Below are 14,714 nucleotides of genomic sequence, written 5' to 3'. Positions count from 1 at the left end.
GTAAGTTGTCCAAAGAAATATCAAAAGAACTTTTTTGCATATCTTAACCCTTGTCCTGCTGTATTTCCAGGGCAAAAATTTACCCCACTGCTGAACGGTGTCCAGACACCCTTGAAACAAAGGGTACTAGTTTGATATTGCTCATTTTTAGTTGCTTTGCTTTACAACAACCTTGCGTGTGCAATGCACGCATTCTAGAAATACCCTCAACCCGACAATTGTCAGGGCTAGCATACAGAACAAGCCGACAATTTTTGGGCTCAGCAGGACTAGGGTTAAAGTGTTTAGACAAATCGATTTCCGCAACTGGATAGGATCTGGAGATTACTTTTGGAAGTTTTGAGTGACATTCATCACTCTTCTGTAGCGTCACTAAAATAAACTTGCAGAACGAGTCAAGTTGTTCTGCATTGATTGGTTCTGCCAGTTTATTCTAGTGATGCTGAAGAAGAGTGACAGATGTTACTGGAAATTTCTAAAAGTATCCTCCCAATGTCATCCAGCTGTGGAGATTTTTTGTTACTTACTGGGATGTCTAACCTTCATCAACATATTTCATATGTTATCTGATAGTGAATTTCTTGATGCTGCCAGGTGCCAAGACATACTAATGATTTAGGATTAGATGCAAGGTAGACAAGGAGAAAAGCTAAAGTCTACTAAGGAAAACATTCTGGTCACTCTACTAGATGGGTTTAAAACTAGCGGTGAAAGGACTCGACAATCTGTGACGTACAGTTTGTCAAATTTTTACTGCTGTTTTGATTGATAACATACATTTCTGGCTAGAATTATTGAGAGAATGAATCGTGGAAATTGGATCCATAATGAACACTAAATTTTGACCATCAAAGATGCTTTCAACTACAAAATGACCTTAGGCCACAGCAAGTAAATTTTATGGATGACATCCTCCGCTGACTCCAAAATTAATGAGATAGGGCGGAAAAAAAAACAAGGCGGGCCCAAAAAAACAAGATTCCTATATTTTCAAATTTTGATATCATAAGACTTGTTAAACAAGAATTGAGGCGACGGAATATGATATCATGACCAACAGGTCTTTTAGTCCTGTATTCAACCAATGAGGTTTCACATATAATATAAAACCTCTTTGATTTAATGTAAACATGTCCTTGTTATGTTTAGCCATACCTAGTATGGCTAAACATATTGTTTTTACTCATGTTTCTTCTTCTTCTTCTTCTTCTTCTCCTCCTGTCAAATCTTCAAATCGATTCATCTCTGTCATTTTTTGACCAAATGACCTGAAATTTGGTACAGAGGTAATGTAGGCAAAAACCAATGTGCGTTCTTTTCCTTTTTTGTGATATTGACCTTGAAAGTGATTTTATTGAGGTTTTTAGGCTATTTTTAGCATATCTTGGCCTCCTGCGCCCTGGTATTTCAACCGAATGACCTGAAATTTGCTGTATATGTGGCTTGAACAAATATTTAAAGGACTACATTCCCATTTTTGGCATACATATATTCAAAACGATTTATTTTGGGCTTTCTTGACAATATTTGCCACTTCTGTCACTTTCAATACTACATATGACCTAAAGGTCATTGACCCCAAGTGCCTTGCACCTGGCCTTGCATGCCTGTGAGCCTTGCGACCACGTGATTGGTCAATTGGGTTAATCTAATTATCTTGCATTCCTGGCGCAGGTGTGCTAGTATTCATGCCAAATACGGTATGGGAATTCCTAGGACATGTGATTACATGGCTTTGTTCACTCTTTTTTTAACAAAGATACACATCTCCAGTTCCTATGTATTAAACCAAAATAATGTGAAATCTGGTATGTGTCTGCCTTGGTCATGTACACAGGCCCTCGTTCAAATGTTTGGCATACAGCCTTTCAAAACGATTTTTTAAACAAAGAATTTTTCGTTTCGTTATTTTCAACCCAAAGTACATTCAAACAAAGGGGTGTCACATTTTTATATTTCACCCATACTAGTCAATTCCACGTCACCGAGAGGGTGTTTGTTGCCTTTTGTTGTAACATTTTCGAAACCTTTGCAACAACCTAACTGATATGAGTAAATGTTAAGAACAGTTTCGAACCTTTGTTTGACTTTCGAAATATTTTCTACTGCGTTCCAGCATGTTAGAAATACAATATTGCTATAAGTTTCGAAACTATCACCATATAGATTCATCTTTTGTTCGTACAGTTTCGAACATTGGTTAAATGAGCCATACGAAAGCAATCTACACGTCCCTGCTAAGTAGCTGATAGCACCTAATGATAGACCAATAAAGACGCCCCACCGCGAGAAGCCTGGCAGGCGATCGTAGGTGTTTTGTTTACTTTCGCGGTATCAAAAATTTCCACGTGAAGAGCGCGGTTGGGTACTCCCAAAATCCTACTACGCCGGACAGAAAAGTTTCCATTAAATTTGTTAGAAATCTTGAATAGATCTAGTTTTCTATTGTTAAAAATCAGTTTCAAGGAAACACGACACACACCACGCTATCGGCACGGTACGGGGGTGTCGCCAGCCGAACAAATCCCCCGCCGCTCACGTTAACCCGCACCCGTTGTTTACGTTTGGAACTGAGGTGAGCTGAGAAACACAATGCTCGTTCAAACCTTACTACTAGTACCGTTGACTGTCACGCCCTTCGAAGCGGTAAAACTACAGTCCGAAGATTTCTGTGTGTCCTTCAACAACTACAGATAATCGAAGACTCGTCACGGCATGGCTAGCACAACAAAACAACGAGCGCGCTCAGCTTCCGTACATATCGCCTCGGCAAAGTTTGGCGACAAGCTGGAAGTTTGCTTACGAGGAGGAAAGACCGGACATAAACATTTAACGTGATTATCGGGAAAACACCATGTTCCGTTAAACTGAGTGGTTAAACTGCAGTTTAGGAAATCTTATAACAGAAAATAAGTTAAATCAATGATTTTGTGAATGTTTATTTTAGCATTAGTTATTCCAGATATTTTCAAACTCCAAATTCAAACACAACACGGGAGATCGTTTCTCCTCAGACTGGCGCGACACTCCTGTCAAAATTGATTGATGATCTCTCTCTGCCGCCGACTTCATACATGATCAAAGGTGGGTGGTAGGCGGTGCGCGGGGAAACTTGAATATATAATGTAGCGAAGTGTTGCACAAGGAATTCTCACGCTGAGGGGTACATGAAATAATGCTTACAAAATAGACCTCTATGAATCGGGCTACATTCAGCAATGGTAGACGGATTCGGGGCATGCCGCGCAAAACACACGGTCTCACTGGGGACAGGCGTTTTGGTGCCGCACGTTGTCGCAGCGGTGCGTCGCCGCTACGCAATCGAAAGCACGCCGCTGTCTGTCTCGGACCAACACGCGTCTCCCGTGATGTGTAGCGTCCACCAGGCCTTCCTACATGTCCTACGTACGGGCGTATGGATCGTAGAATTCGGCAAAAAAGGAATGATTAGGCCAGTAGAGTCAGTCCCCGGTAAGGTCAATGATTCGCCCGTTTGCGCTAGCTTGTAACGTTAAATGAATTTACCCTCTGGTGGCCAAACTTCACTGACAAACTTTCTCCCTATTATCATCATGAGCTTGCGTTAGTCTGGTACTAGTGACTATTATGTGCCGGGAATGTTTATCTATCGCACGCCTTGGAAGGAAGTTCAACCATGATAAATGGTCGGCCGTTGCGAAAATTTGGAATCCCATGCTGTTGATTTTCGTGATTGAATCTGTAAGAAAATATATTTTCATGTCGTTCATGTTTTTGGGACGGACGCCGGGAAGGGGTGAATTTTTTCTATCATAACATTTTCGTCCCGTTAGTAATGCAAATCGAATCGTGTTGCACACGAGGCAAAACACTAAAAACGTGGGTCTTGTGGAGTGTTTTGGAGCGGGAAAATGCCGGATATTAGCGGTGCCGAACAGTGTACATCGTCGCGCGCGGGTGACGCTCCGTCAAAACAAATCCACTGGTGGTCTAGCGCGGCCACCGAAAATAGACGGAAACACACAGGAGGACTTAGCACCTTCGTTTATGGGGGCAATTGTGAAAATCTTTTGTTACAAATTGTTCGAACATTGAAACATTGGATAGATGGTTTGAAACTGTTCTAAATAAAGAGATTTTTGTGTAGTTACGTTCGAAATGTTTCCAACGTATGTGAAATAAGTTCAAACATGTTATAAGTTTCAATTCTAATTGTTTGAACACTTTAGAACTATTGTGACTTAGACATTCTTTTAATCAAAATAGTTCAAACATATTACAAATATTATATTTAAAACCCTCTCGGTGACTTGGAATTGACTCAAATATGTTGTTTTTGGTCATTTCCTTCTTCTCCTGTGAAATCTTCATATGTATACTATGGAAAACTTCATTCTTCCCTGGGGTTGATCTTTTTAAATTCAATTTTGAACTGGGTTGATTATGCGCAATAGTGTAATTTTCAGCGGATATTTTTCGACTGGTTTACATGGAAGTGGCACGGAATATCCCATTCTTGCAAGGGGAGGATTCTTTAATTATTTCTTTCAATTTTGAGCTGGAATGATTATGAAAAAGTCCATTTGTTAGCAGAAGTGTATTTGTTAATCAATAAGTGGATATGGTTGTGGACTGGTCCATATTGTGTTGAGGTGCTACTGGAAGACTCAATTTTGGACTGGGGTGATTCATTTTTTTAGTGCAAGTATTTTAGAATGGTCCATTGTTATTTTGGGAGAGTCCATTTTTTGCATGGCGAGGAGTATGGCTAAACATGCTGTATTTGCTCGCAAATGTTGCCTTTCTAGTATATGTGTATACATCTCAATAGACTAACTACAACAAATGCAGAAAAGAGCTTGTTGTACCATCATCTGAAGCAACTATACTGGGAATTCATATGCTATGAAACACCTTGTGTATACAGCTCAATCAACTAGACCCCCCTCCCATTATTCATACAATGTCCTTGCCAGAACAAACGCAGAAAACAGCTTGTCATACCATCATGGGCAGGAACTACACTGGGTATTCATATGCAATGAAACACCTTAGACTGTCAACGTTTATGACATATTTGCCAATTTTTGGCATGTTGACCACCGTCGGAGGGCAATGAAATTTCCTTTTTTCTATTTTGAAATCAGGCGAAAATTAATGAGCGCGCTGATGTCATCCATAAAAATTACTTGCTGTGGCCTTATCATGCTTTGAAATGTCAAGGAATATTTAAATATAACAGCTATTTTAGGAACTTCATGCATTGAAGCTCTTTGAACAAAAGCAGTCTTTCCTTTTAGGCGTCAGAAAGGTCACAGAAAAGTTAATTGATCTATTTTGAGCATCTTCCTTGCAGGCACCTCTGGCAGGTCCCCGTGGATGTGCATCGCATGAGGAGAATGTAGAAAGTGTTCAGATCCTTGGACTGAAACATTTTGCTAAGTGCTAGGAAAAAATAGCCTGGAGTCCAGCCTTTAGCTTTAGTCCGCTACCCAAGCTCCGCTCCTCGCCGATATTTTCTGTTTACCCAACCGACCCTTGCCTTTGCTTTTTGGTTGACTGCTAGCAAGTTACATCCGACATCCGACACAAGTCCGATCCGACATCTGAGTGATGAAATTCAAAACAAAGTTCCTGTATTTCACACTCTGTTAACAGATGAGGGCTTTGAACAGTTCAAGTTGATGTAAGAATGTATAGTAAACAGTGTACTTCTTTGTTCTATCTGTACTTGTACAATGCAAATCTGTTTTACATCGCTAAAATATTTTTGGATCGCTTCAGCTGAATTATGAAAAAAGAAAAGAGAATCCCTACCTGCCAACCCTATTTTTTTCAAGAAATAACGTTGGGTAACATAAATTCGGGATTTTTCCGATAATGGTTGACTGAAATCAATCTAGCAGAACAATAAACCATCCTTTTTTTCTATTATTCTGTCAGTATCATGTACTATCTTTGCACTAATCATATATATGGTAGATTTTGTCTCTAGTCGTGCTGACACCATAATATTTCAACTTGAAACTACCGTCCGCCGCACGCACAATGACGGTGCTGTCGGACAGGGGGGCACATTAATTCGGGAGAGAAGATTCGTCTTGAATATCTTACCGCTAATCACATTTTATACAGCAGCTATTTGTTCCATCCTTGGCTTGAGGAGAGTGCTATGGATATAGACGTGTCCAAGTAAAAAAAATACACGAAAAAACGGCCGTACCGCACGCATCAGGCCTTCGGGAACAACCCGTGTGTTGAGTCGGTAGAACGTCACTCAAAGTTCACCCCCACCGTCATGGAAATTTGTACGTTATTCATCGGGGCGTTAGCTGGATGCCGTAGAAATGGTAATACTACTATGTCCATGTGTTTCTGCTTGTGCTAAGAGCAAACTTTGAGGAAAATATCGCCATCAGTCCACTATCACACACAACATTTAGACAAAAAAGTGTTCCTCGCAAACGTTTGTCGTCTGCCAAATAGCAGGATTCTGGGTAACGAATATGGCGGCGGGAAAATTCACCGTAGTGCCGTAGCCATTGGTTGTAGCAACAAAGAGGCGTTTTGATGATTAATCACACTTAGAGTCCAGTTGTAGGTTAGCAAAAGAGATTCTAATAAGTTGTATTGTAAATAATTGTGTTGAGCAGGAAGCGGATGTGACATTTGTCTTATAAACCAGCGAACAACTATGTACATATAATTCTCCCACGAAGCCCTCAGACTGTGACAATAAGGGACGGAGAGTTTTTGACGTAGCCAACTTCTAATGCATGGTTATCGAAGCTTTTCAGACAGTGTTCTGAATGCGTTAGTCTGTCAAGTTTGCATTTCTAGCGGTATTACTGATGTTGCATCTAGCACATATCCCTAAACACCCCGTTTTCGAAAAATCCCGAATTTAAGTACCCCGCGAATTCATGTTACCCAACGTAACAATTTTTTCCTAGGTCTAATGGAAGAAATTTCTGTATGAAACAAAGTAAGAAAGAAACCTGCTTCACACTGTTCTATCGATTGTAGATAGCCATCACTCGGCATTCTTCTGGCCAAACCATATTGGTAATTGGGCCCTTTCTGTATGTATGAAAGAAATATCATTAAGAAAGAAGCCTGGAGCCACACACTGTGCTAATGATTGCAGATGATTATCTCTCTGATTAGTCCCTGTGGTGTATTGAACTGGTATAAGGCAAATTGCATGTAGGATGGGGCTGTGCACAGGAACCACACTGCAAAAATCTTTTTGGAATATGTCCAAACTATATGGAATGTCAATGGACCAGTACTGTACCTTAATAGCCTTACACTCATTCTACTGTGTGACTAAAAATATGCTGCAAAAAGACATCCTGCCAAAGTCTTAGGGGAAGTCTGTGCCTAGACACACATACATGTAGGAGTAGCCATTTGGCACCCCATTTCATATTGGTTACAGAGTTAGGCAGCAGGGGGAGGTACTATTAATTTTGCAAAAGTGTAGTTTTTGCTGAAGTACGCACCTAGAAATATGGACGCGGCCTATCTGAATATGAAAAAAAATGTAAAAATTTGTTACATACCTCCTGAAGTTTGTACCATGACTATGTACTAAACTAGTATAAAGGTATGCTAGCAAACATATTTAATGCCTCAAAGTATATTAAGTACTTTAATTGAGGTCAGAAGACATTACAGTGAATATCTGAACCCCAAATCTATTCTCCAGACAGATATAGACAACATGTATCCCAAATCACCCCATTGCAAAAATGGACTACTGGTATTCCCATTACAACATGTGCAAACTTCAAGGGGTATGTACAGGGGGTTAGAGTCCAATGATTGCCCAAATTTTGTTATTTCTGTGCCTAGATAGACCATCTCTATATTTCGAAATGCCTATTTTACAATATTGGTTTTAATACCCCCTAACTAGGGAGAAGGTTAAAATGTCTATTAAGAACTTTTTTTCTTCCACAGGAGACTGGCCAACTTGGGGATCTCAAACATTGGGAATGAGATACTGAAGAGACAGAACAGTTTTACGGGAGGCGCCCAGGCCCAGAACAAGTACCTGTGGTCTCGCATGGCACTGTACAACAAAGTCCTTGCCAGGATTGTCGAATACCTGACAGAAAATAGCAGGTAGGTTCTATTTTTTTGATACAGATTTCCTTTAACAATAATCTAGAAACATCATTACATAGTCCCACATGGCACAAGTACTGTACAATAAAGTCCTGGCCAGGATTGTCAAATACCTAACCGAAAGTGGCAGGTAGTTTTTTTTTGTTGCTTATATAGATTTCTTTTTTAACATTTTTTTAAACATTAGGTTATACTTGTTCCCGCATGGCACTGTACAATAAAGTACTGGCCAGGATTGTTGAATACCTGACAGAAAATAGCAGGTAAATTGCTAGGTTGTTTATATTCCTTTAATAATTTCAAAATCGTCTAAGGCTTTACTTGGTCCCACATGACACGATAAGTTCCATGCCTGCCCAGGATTGTGGATTGTAGACCAGTGACAAGTAACGTTGGGTAACCTAAATTCGTGGGGTACTTAAAGTCGGGATTTTTCGAAAACGGGGTATTTAGGGATATGTGCTAGATGCAACATCAGTAATACCGCTAGAAATGCAAACTTGACAGACTAACGCATTCAGAACACTGTCTGAAAAGCTTCGATAACCATGCATTAGAAGTTGGCGACGTCAAAACCTCTCCGTCCCTTATTGACAGAGTCTGGGGGCTTCGTGGGAGACTCACACTGCACGGTTGTTCGCTGGTTTATAAGACAAATGTCACATCTCCTGCCTGCTAAACACAATTATTTACAAGACAACTAATTAGAATCTCTTTTGCTAACCTACAACTGGACTCTAAGTGTGATCAATCATCAAAACTCCTCTCTGTTGCTACAACCTACGGCACGTGTATTTTCCCGCCGCCATATTGTTAACCAGAATCCTGTTGTCAAGCAGACGGCAAAGGTTTGTGAGGAACACTTTTTTGTCTAAATGCTGCGTGTGATAGTGGACTGAGGAAGATATTTTCCTCAAAGTTTGCTCCTAACACAACAAGGAGCACATGGACATAGTAGTATTACCATTGCTACGGCATCCAGCTAACTTACCATGAATAATGTAACGTTACACGTTGCCCGATGATGACGATGGGCCGACTTTGAGTGAAGTTCTACCGACTCAACACACGGGTTGTTCCCGAACTGGCCTGATGTGTGCGGTACGGCCGTTTTTTCGTGTATTTTTTTTTACTTGGACACGTCTATATCCATAGCACTCTCCTCAAGCCAAGGATGGAACGAATAGCTGCTGTATAAAATGTGATTAGCGGTAAGATATTCAAGACGAATCTTCTCTCCCGAATTAATGTGCCCCCCTGTCCGACAACACTGTCATTGTGCGTGCGGCGGACGGTAGTTTCAAGTTGAAATATTATGGTGTCAGCACGACTAGAGACAAAATCTACCATATATATGATTAGTGCAAAGATAGTACATAATACTGACAGAATTATAGAAAAAAAAGGATGGTTTATTGTTCTGCTAGATTGATTTCAGTCAACCATTATCGGAAAAATCCCGAATTTAGGTTACCCAACGTTAAATTCATAACGTTTCTCAACAACAGTCCACCTTTACAGTGAGGGTTATTACCTGAAGATGAAATGCAATTTTGTTGTTTGAAATATGAAATAAAAATTCCCATATACAGCAAGGCCATAGCAACAGATACTGCCCTAGATAGCTTTGTTTGACAATAAATCATACGAATTATTGGACATAAAGATAGCCAAAATGAAACCAGCTCACACATACACTGCACATTAAGCCATGACCATACATGTTGTAAGAATACCTTGCTATAGATCATTCCTACGTTGCACATTAAAATGGTCAGGATGATAGTAGTCAGCCTATTAGGCCACACCAATTTAATTGCTTGGTTAACAGATTTTTTTGGTAAGATTTTAGCATGAGGACATCATTATAACAGAAAGCTGGGGTGAAAACTTGCACCTGACCCTGTTCACTCCCTGAAACTGTCACAGTGCATCAAATTAAAAAATTTCCTGTGAGATCCTGTTTTCATGTTGATTTTCCAATCTAGCATTTTTTTTTAATTCTGTTAACCAAGAAATAAAATTGGTGTGGCCTTATTGCTCAAATATAGTACTGTAAATGTTGAAATTTGTGCAGTGGTTTGGTTTGTGCAGCTTTACCCACCACAAAAATGCTTGTTCTGTCCTCTGCCCACCTACCCCCTTGTTTCAACTGCAAAATAAAAACCACCGTGAACACTCCATTTTCTCCCTACCGTGAAATTAAATCCTTGTGTCTTAAAAGCACTTACAGTAGACATATATTGCTCAACTTTGGCCGCCAAAATGAAAACATGTTAAAGATAGCCTTAATTCTAGACATTTACTGTACCTCATACCTACAGTCATGTATTTCATGCTATGATAGTAGTAACGAAAAGACCTTGCTGCCAACGGTCCTGATTATGCCAGTAGAAGTGACAAGTACATATATCTCATGCAATATACGATATATAGTAAAGCAGTCAAGGTGATATCGAAGTTCAGTTGTTTTACAAGTAAATACATTACTTCAGGGTTTGTAATAAGTTACTGTTCGGATATAGTTGGGCGATTGGTTATTAGTTCAGGTTTCAAAGTATGGCTGTTTAACATTGCTGAACGTATTACTAATGTAATTTCAGCTAACATATCACTCATGTTGCAACAGATGTAACGTTGGGTAACCTAAATTCGCGGGGTACTTAAATTCGGGATTTTTCGAAAACGGGGTATTTAGGGATATGTGCTAGATGCAACATAAGTAATACCGCTAGAAATGCAAACCTGCCAGACTTACGTATTCAGAACACTGTCTGAAAAGCTTCGATAAGCATGGATTATAAGGCGACGAGGTCAAAAACTCTCCGTCCCTTATTGGAACAGTCTGAGGACTTCGTGGGAGACTTAAACAACATGGTTGTCGGCTGGTTTATAAGAAAAATGTCACATCCGCTTCCTGCTCAACACAATTATTTACAAGACAACTTATTACAATCTCTTTTGCTAACCTGCAACTGGATTCTAAGTGTGATCAATCATCAAAACTCCTCTCTGTTGCTACAACCTACGGCACATGTATTTTCCCGCCGCCATATTGTTAACCAGAATCCTGTTGTCAAGCAGACGACAAAGGTTTGTGAGGAACACTTTTTTGTCTAAATGCTGCGTGTGATAGTGGACTGAGGAAGATATTTTCCTCAAAGTTTGCTCCTAACACAACAAGGAACACATGGACATAGTAGTATTACCATTGCTACGGTATCCAGCTAACTTCCCATGAATAATGTAACGTTACACGTTGCCCGATGATGACGATGGGCCGACTTTGAGTGAAGTTCTACCGACTCAACACACGGGTTGTACCCGAACTGGCCTGATGTGTGCGGTACGGCCGTTTTTTCGTGTATTTTTTTTACTTGGACACGTCTATATCCATAGCACTCTCCTCAAGCCAAGGATGGAACGAATAGCTGCTGTATAAAATGTGATTAGCGGTAAGATATTCAAGACGAATCTTCTCTCCCGAATTAATGTGCCCCCTGTCCGACAGCACCGTAATTGTGCGTGCGGCGGACGGTAGATTCAAGTTGAAATATTATGGTGTCAGCACGACTAGAGACAAAATCTACCATATATATGATTAGTGCAAAGATAGTACATGATACTGACAGAATTATAGAAAAAAAGGATGGTTTATTGTTCTGCTAGATTGATTTCAGTCAACCATTATCGGAAAAATCCCGAATTTATGTTACCCAACGTTAATGTACAAATTGTTATGTGTGATGATATTGTATTATAAAATGTTATAAAAGTAGTTAGTGTGTTGTAAGTTGCTTTATATAAGTTAGACAGTTGAAATTGATTGATTGATTGATTGATTGATTGATTAATTGACAAGGACTGTTTTCTCTTGTTACAGTAAATACTATGAATGTAACGCACTACTAGCAGACCCTGTGGAAGGAACCATCTTAGCATCTTTACTTGGTGGGTGTGATGTATAAGATTGCCTTGATTATAATTGTTGATGTTTATCTTTTTTAAGGAATTTATGCTTTTCATTCAGCCTGTCGCACAAAATAATGTAGACCGTCTCGTTAGCAAATGCTCACTATAAAGAGCTAGCCAGTACCTCTTTGCTAGTTAGTAATCATAGACACACAGACATAATATACCAGCTTTACATGCCCTGAATGGCTACACTTTTCACAAACTAGAAATAGAGATCTTTTCCAAGAGAAGCTTGAAGCTGATATATTGAAAATAAGAGGCCCTACTCTATTTAATGATTTAGCGTATTTGTGATATCTGACATACAATGATAATACTTGCGTCACTTGGCTGTTGCAGTTGGCCCCTGTGCGCTTGACTTCTCCAAAGTGAAGACCCCCGACCACTACTGGACAGACCCCACCGCAGACGAGCTGGTTCAGAGACACAGAATACCCAACCAAGCCAACCTCAATGGGCCCCCCTCCCCAAACAGAAGACCTCATCTCAAGGTCAGAATCATAAACATTTAGCTGGACTATGTACTGTAAAATGTGCAATTTTTGTGGTGGTATAATTATTGTTCACAGTCTGGGTGGTAAGCTTTTCTACGCAAACTTAAAACTACCACAAAAATGCTTGTGCTGTCTGCTGCCCATCAGACTCTATTCTATAATTGATGTTGCAGTTCAGCACTATTGCTTGATCCAACAAATTCAATTTGTGTGGCCTTAGTGTACAAAGTAGGTGTGCACAGGCACATGTACAGGGCGGATGGCGACTGAGGTGAGCAATAGATGAAACCCAACAAGAACCCTCTGTGGTGTCATTTTAGTTTGAAAATATCACAAATGATGAAGGCTACCATTTGCTGAAGAGACATTGGCAGCTTTGTAAGGTGAAGAGTAGTTATTCCATGACATAGATATGTGTAACCACAAATTCAGCACCAGGGACAGCACCAACTGTGCTACATGTTACATATGTACCAAGTCGCCTACCTTACATACATGTATCACGGCCATAGTTGTTGTAGCATGGATGTTATTAGGGTGTCACACCATCATTTTTTTGGCTTTAACAACAAAAACTGACAGTTGGAAAGGTTATCATTTTGCGAAATATATACCGTAGTTGTGGTAATTTGCAAAAATGTTGATGTTCATCCACTCTGTGAAAATCAAGTAGAGGAGGAGGAAGGAGGAGGAACACCCGCATCACCTTTTTCTACAAACTTGTTAATAATCATATCAATATAAACGCTGACAGTCTACTTAAACCAGCTCAGGGGCGCACCCGGGGTAGTCACCATCCTAAATTTCAAACACTCAACGCCTGGACAGACACATACAAAAATGTATTCTTCCCCCGCACCATCCCCCATTGGAACACCCTGCCTGGCATGGTTGTATCTGCTCCCACCGTTGAGTTATACCGTGCCAGGCTGGCCTGGGACCTCCCTCCCTCCCCCCCCCCCCCTACTTTGCCCCTCGCAGGGTTATCGGGCGGTACCCATGATGATGATGATGATGATGATGAGTACCCATCTGTTTTTTGCTTCCTGACAGATCCTGCGGATGGGTTCAGGAGGACCGGATGAGTTTGCCAGCCGGCTGCCGGTGTCCCCCAGAGACTATGTGGAATCCCTGCACCAGAACTCCAGAACCACGCTCCTGTACGGCAAGAACAACGTTCTGGTGCAGCCCGTAAGTGTCGTCATAGATATCTATCTAATATTTTTAAAAGTGGGGAACATGAATTGATAGAAATATTTATTTTGCTATTTCATGCCTGAAGGCTAGAATTGCAAGTACATTGATTTTTTACATGAGTTATAGAGACATACAATACATGTGAAAAGGACAATGACTGGCATTATTGTAGCAAGAGATCAATAATAGTGTTGGCTATATCTAACAAAGCTGGGAATATTCTGCAGAGCAAAGCCATTGACGGGCTGTTGAGTGTCATTAGAAAGAAGTGACAGATCTCTAAAGAACCTAATATTGTAATTGACTTACCAGCTACTGTGAATGCCTTCAAGTTCACGGCCATTTGATTTCTCGGTAGGGAGAAAATGGAGTGTACATACTGTTCAGTAATATAAACACCATTTTGTTTGTTTGTGGTGAAGCGGTCACCACAAGAAGAGCAGAACATAAAACCACAGTATAAAGTTCAAGAATTACTAACAGCATTCACATGTCTGTAGTGGTCTTCCTTTAATTTGTAATACATGATGCCATCCCCTCTTCCTGACTATGATCTCTGCTGCTCTGCCCTAGAAGGAAGACATGGAGCCTGTGCCAGGCTACCTCTCCCTGCACCAGACTGCCGACAACCTCACCATCAAGTGGACGCCCAACCAGCTCATGAATGGCAGTATAGACAGCAACGAGGGCGAAGCGGACAGAAGGTTAGGACGGGACACAGGGGAAGTCAGCAGCTCTTTGAAACCATCCACAGAAATGAAAGAATCTTGAAATCAGTACTCAGATGTAGTGTAATGTACTGGCCTGAGGATAGTCATTATGATGGCTTTTAACAGCAAATCTTACAACAAATAATCAATTATAAGTTAAAGTGCAAGATGAAATTTGTACATGTATTAAGAAGAGGGTCTACTGAATCTAGAAAAGGCCCATTTA

At 40.4% G+C, this 14,714-nt stretch overlaps 1 protein-coding gene across 2 annotated transcripts in view; it reads left to right on the top strand.

The window, feature by feature from the left end:
• The window catches only part of LOC136439395 (small G protein signaling modulator 2-like), a 74,852-nt gene that overhangs the window by 40,193 nt on the left and 19,945 nt on the right, over window positions 1–14,714 (top strand). For both annotated transcript variants that reach the window (XM_066434819.1, XM_066434828.1), the window contains exons 5-9: window positions 7,945–8,109; window positions 11,996–12,063; window positions 12,427–12,578; window positions 13,635–13,772; window positions 14,352–14,482. In XM_066434819.1, the coding sequence (XP_066290916.1) occupies window positions 7,945–8,109; window positions 11,996–12,063; window positions 12,427–12,578; window positions 13,635–13,772; window positions 14,352–14,482 (654 nt within the window). The remainder of the gene's footprint in view (window positions 1–7,944; window positions 8,110–11,995; window positions 12,064–12,426; window positions 12,579–13,634; window positions 13,773–14,351; window positions 14,483–14,714) is intronic.

The sequence above is a fragment of the Branchiostoma lanceolatum genome, chromosome 1 (assembly GCF_035083965.1).
Source record: "Branchiostoma lanceolatum isolate klBraLanc5 chromosome 1, klBraLanc5.hap2, whole genome shotgun sequence".
Classification (NCBI taxonomy): Eukaryota; Metazoa; Chordata; class Leptocardii; order Amphioxiformes; family Branchiostomatidae; genus Branchiostoma; species Branchiostoma lanceolatum.
Note: the sequence above shows the minus strand (reverse complement) of the source record. Positions and strands in the feature narration are given on the sequence as shown.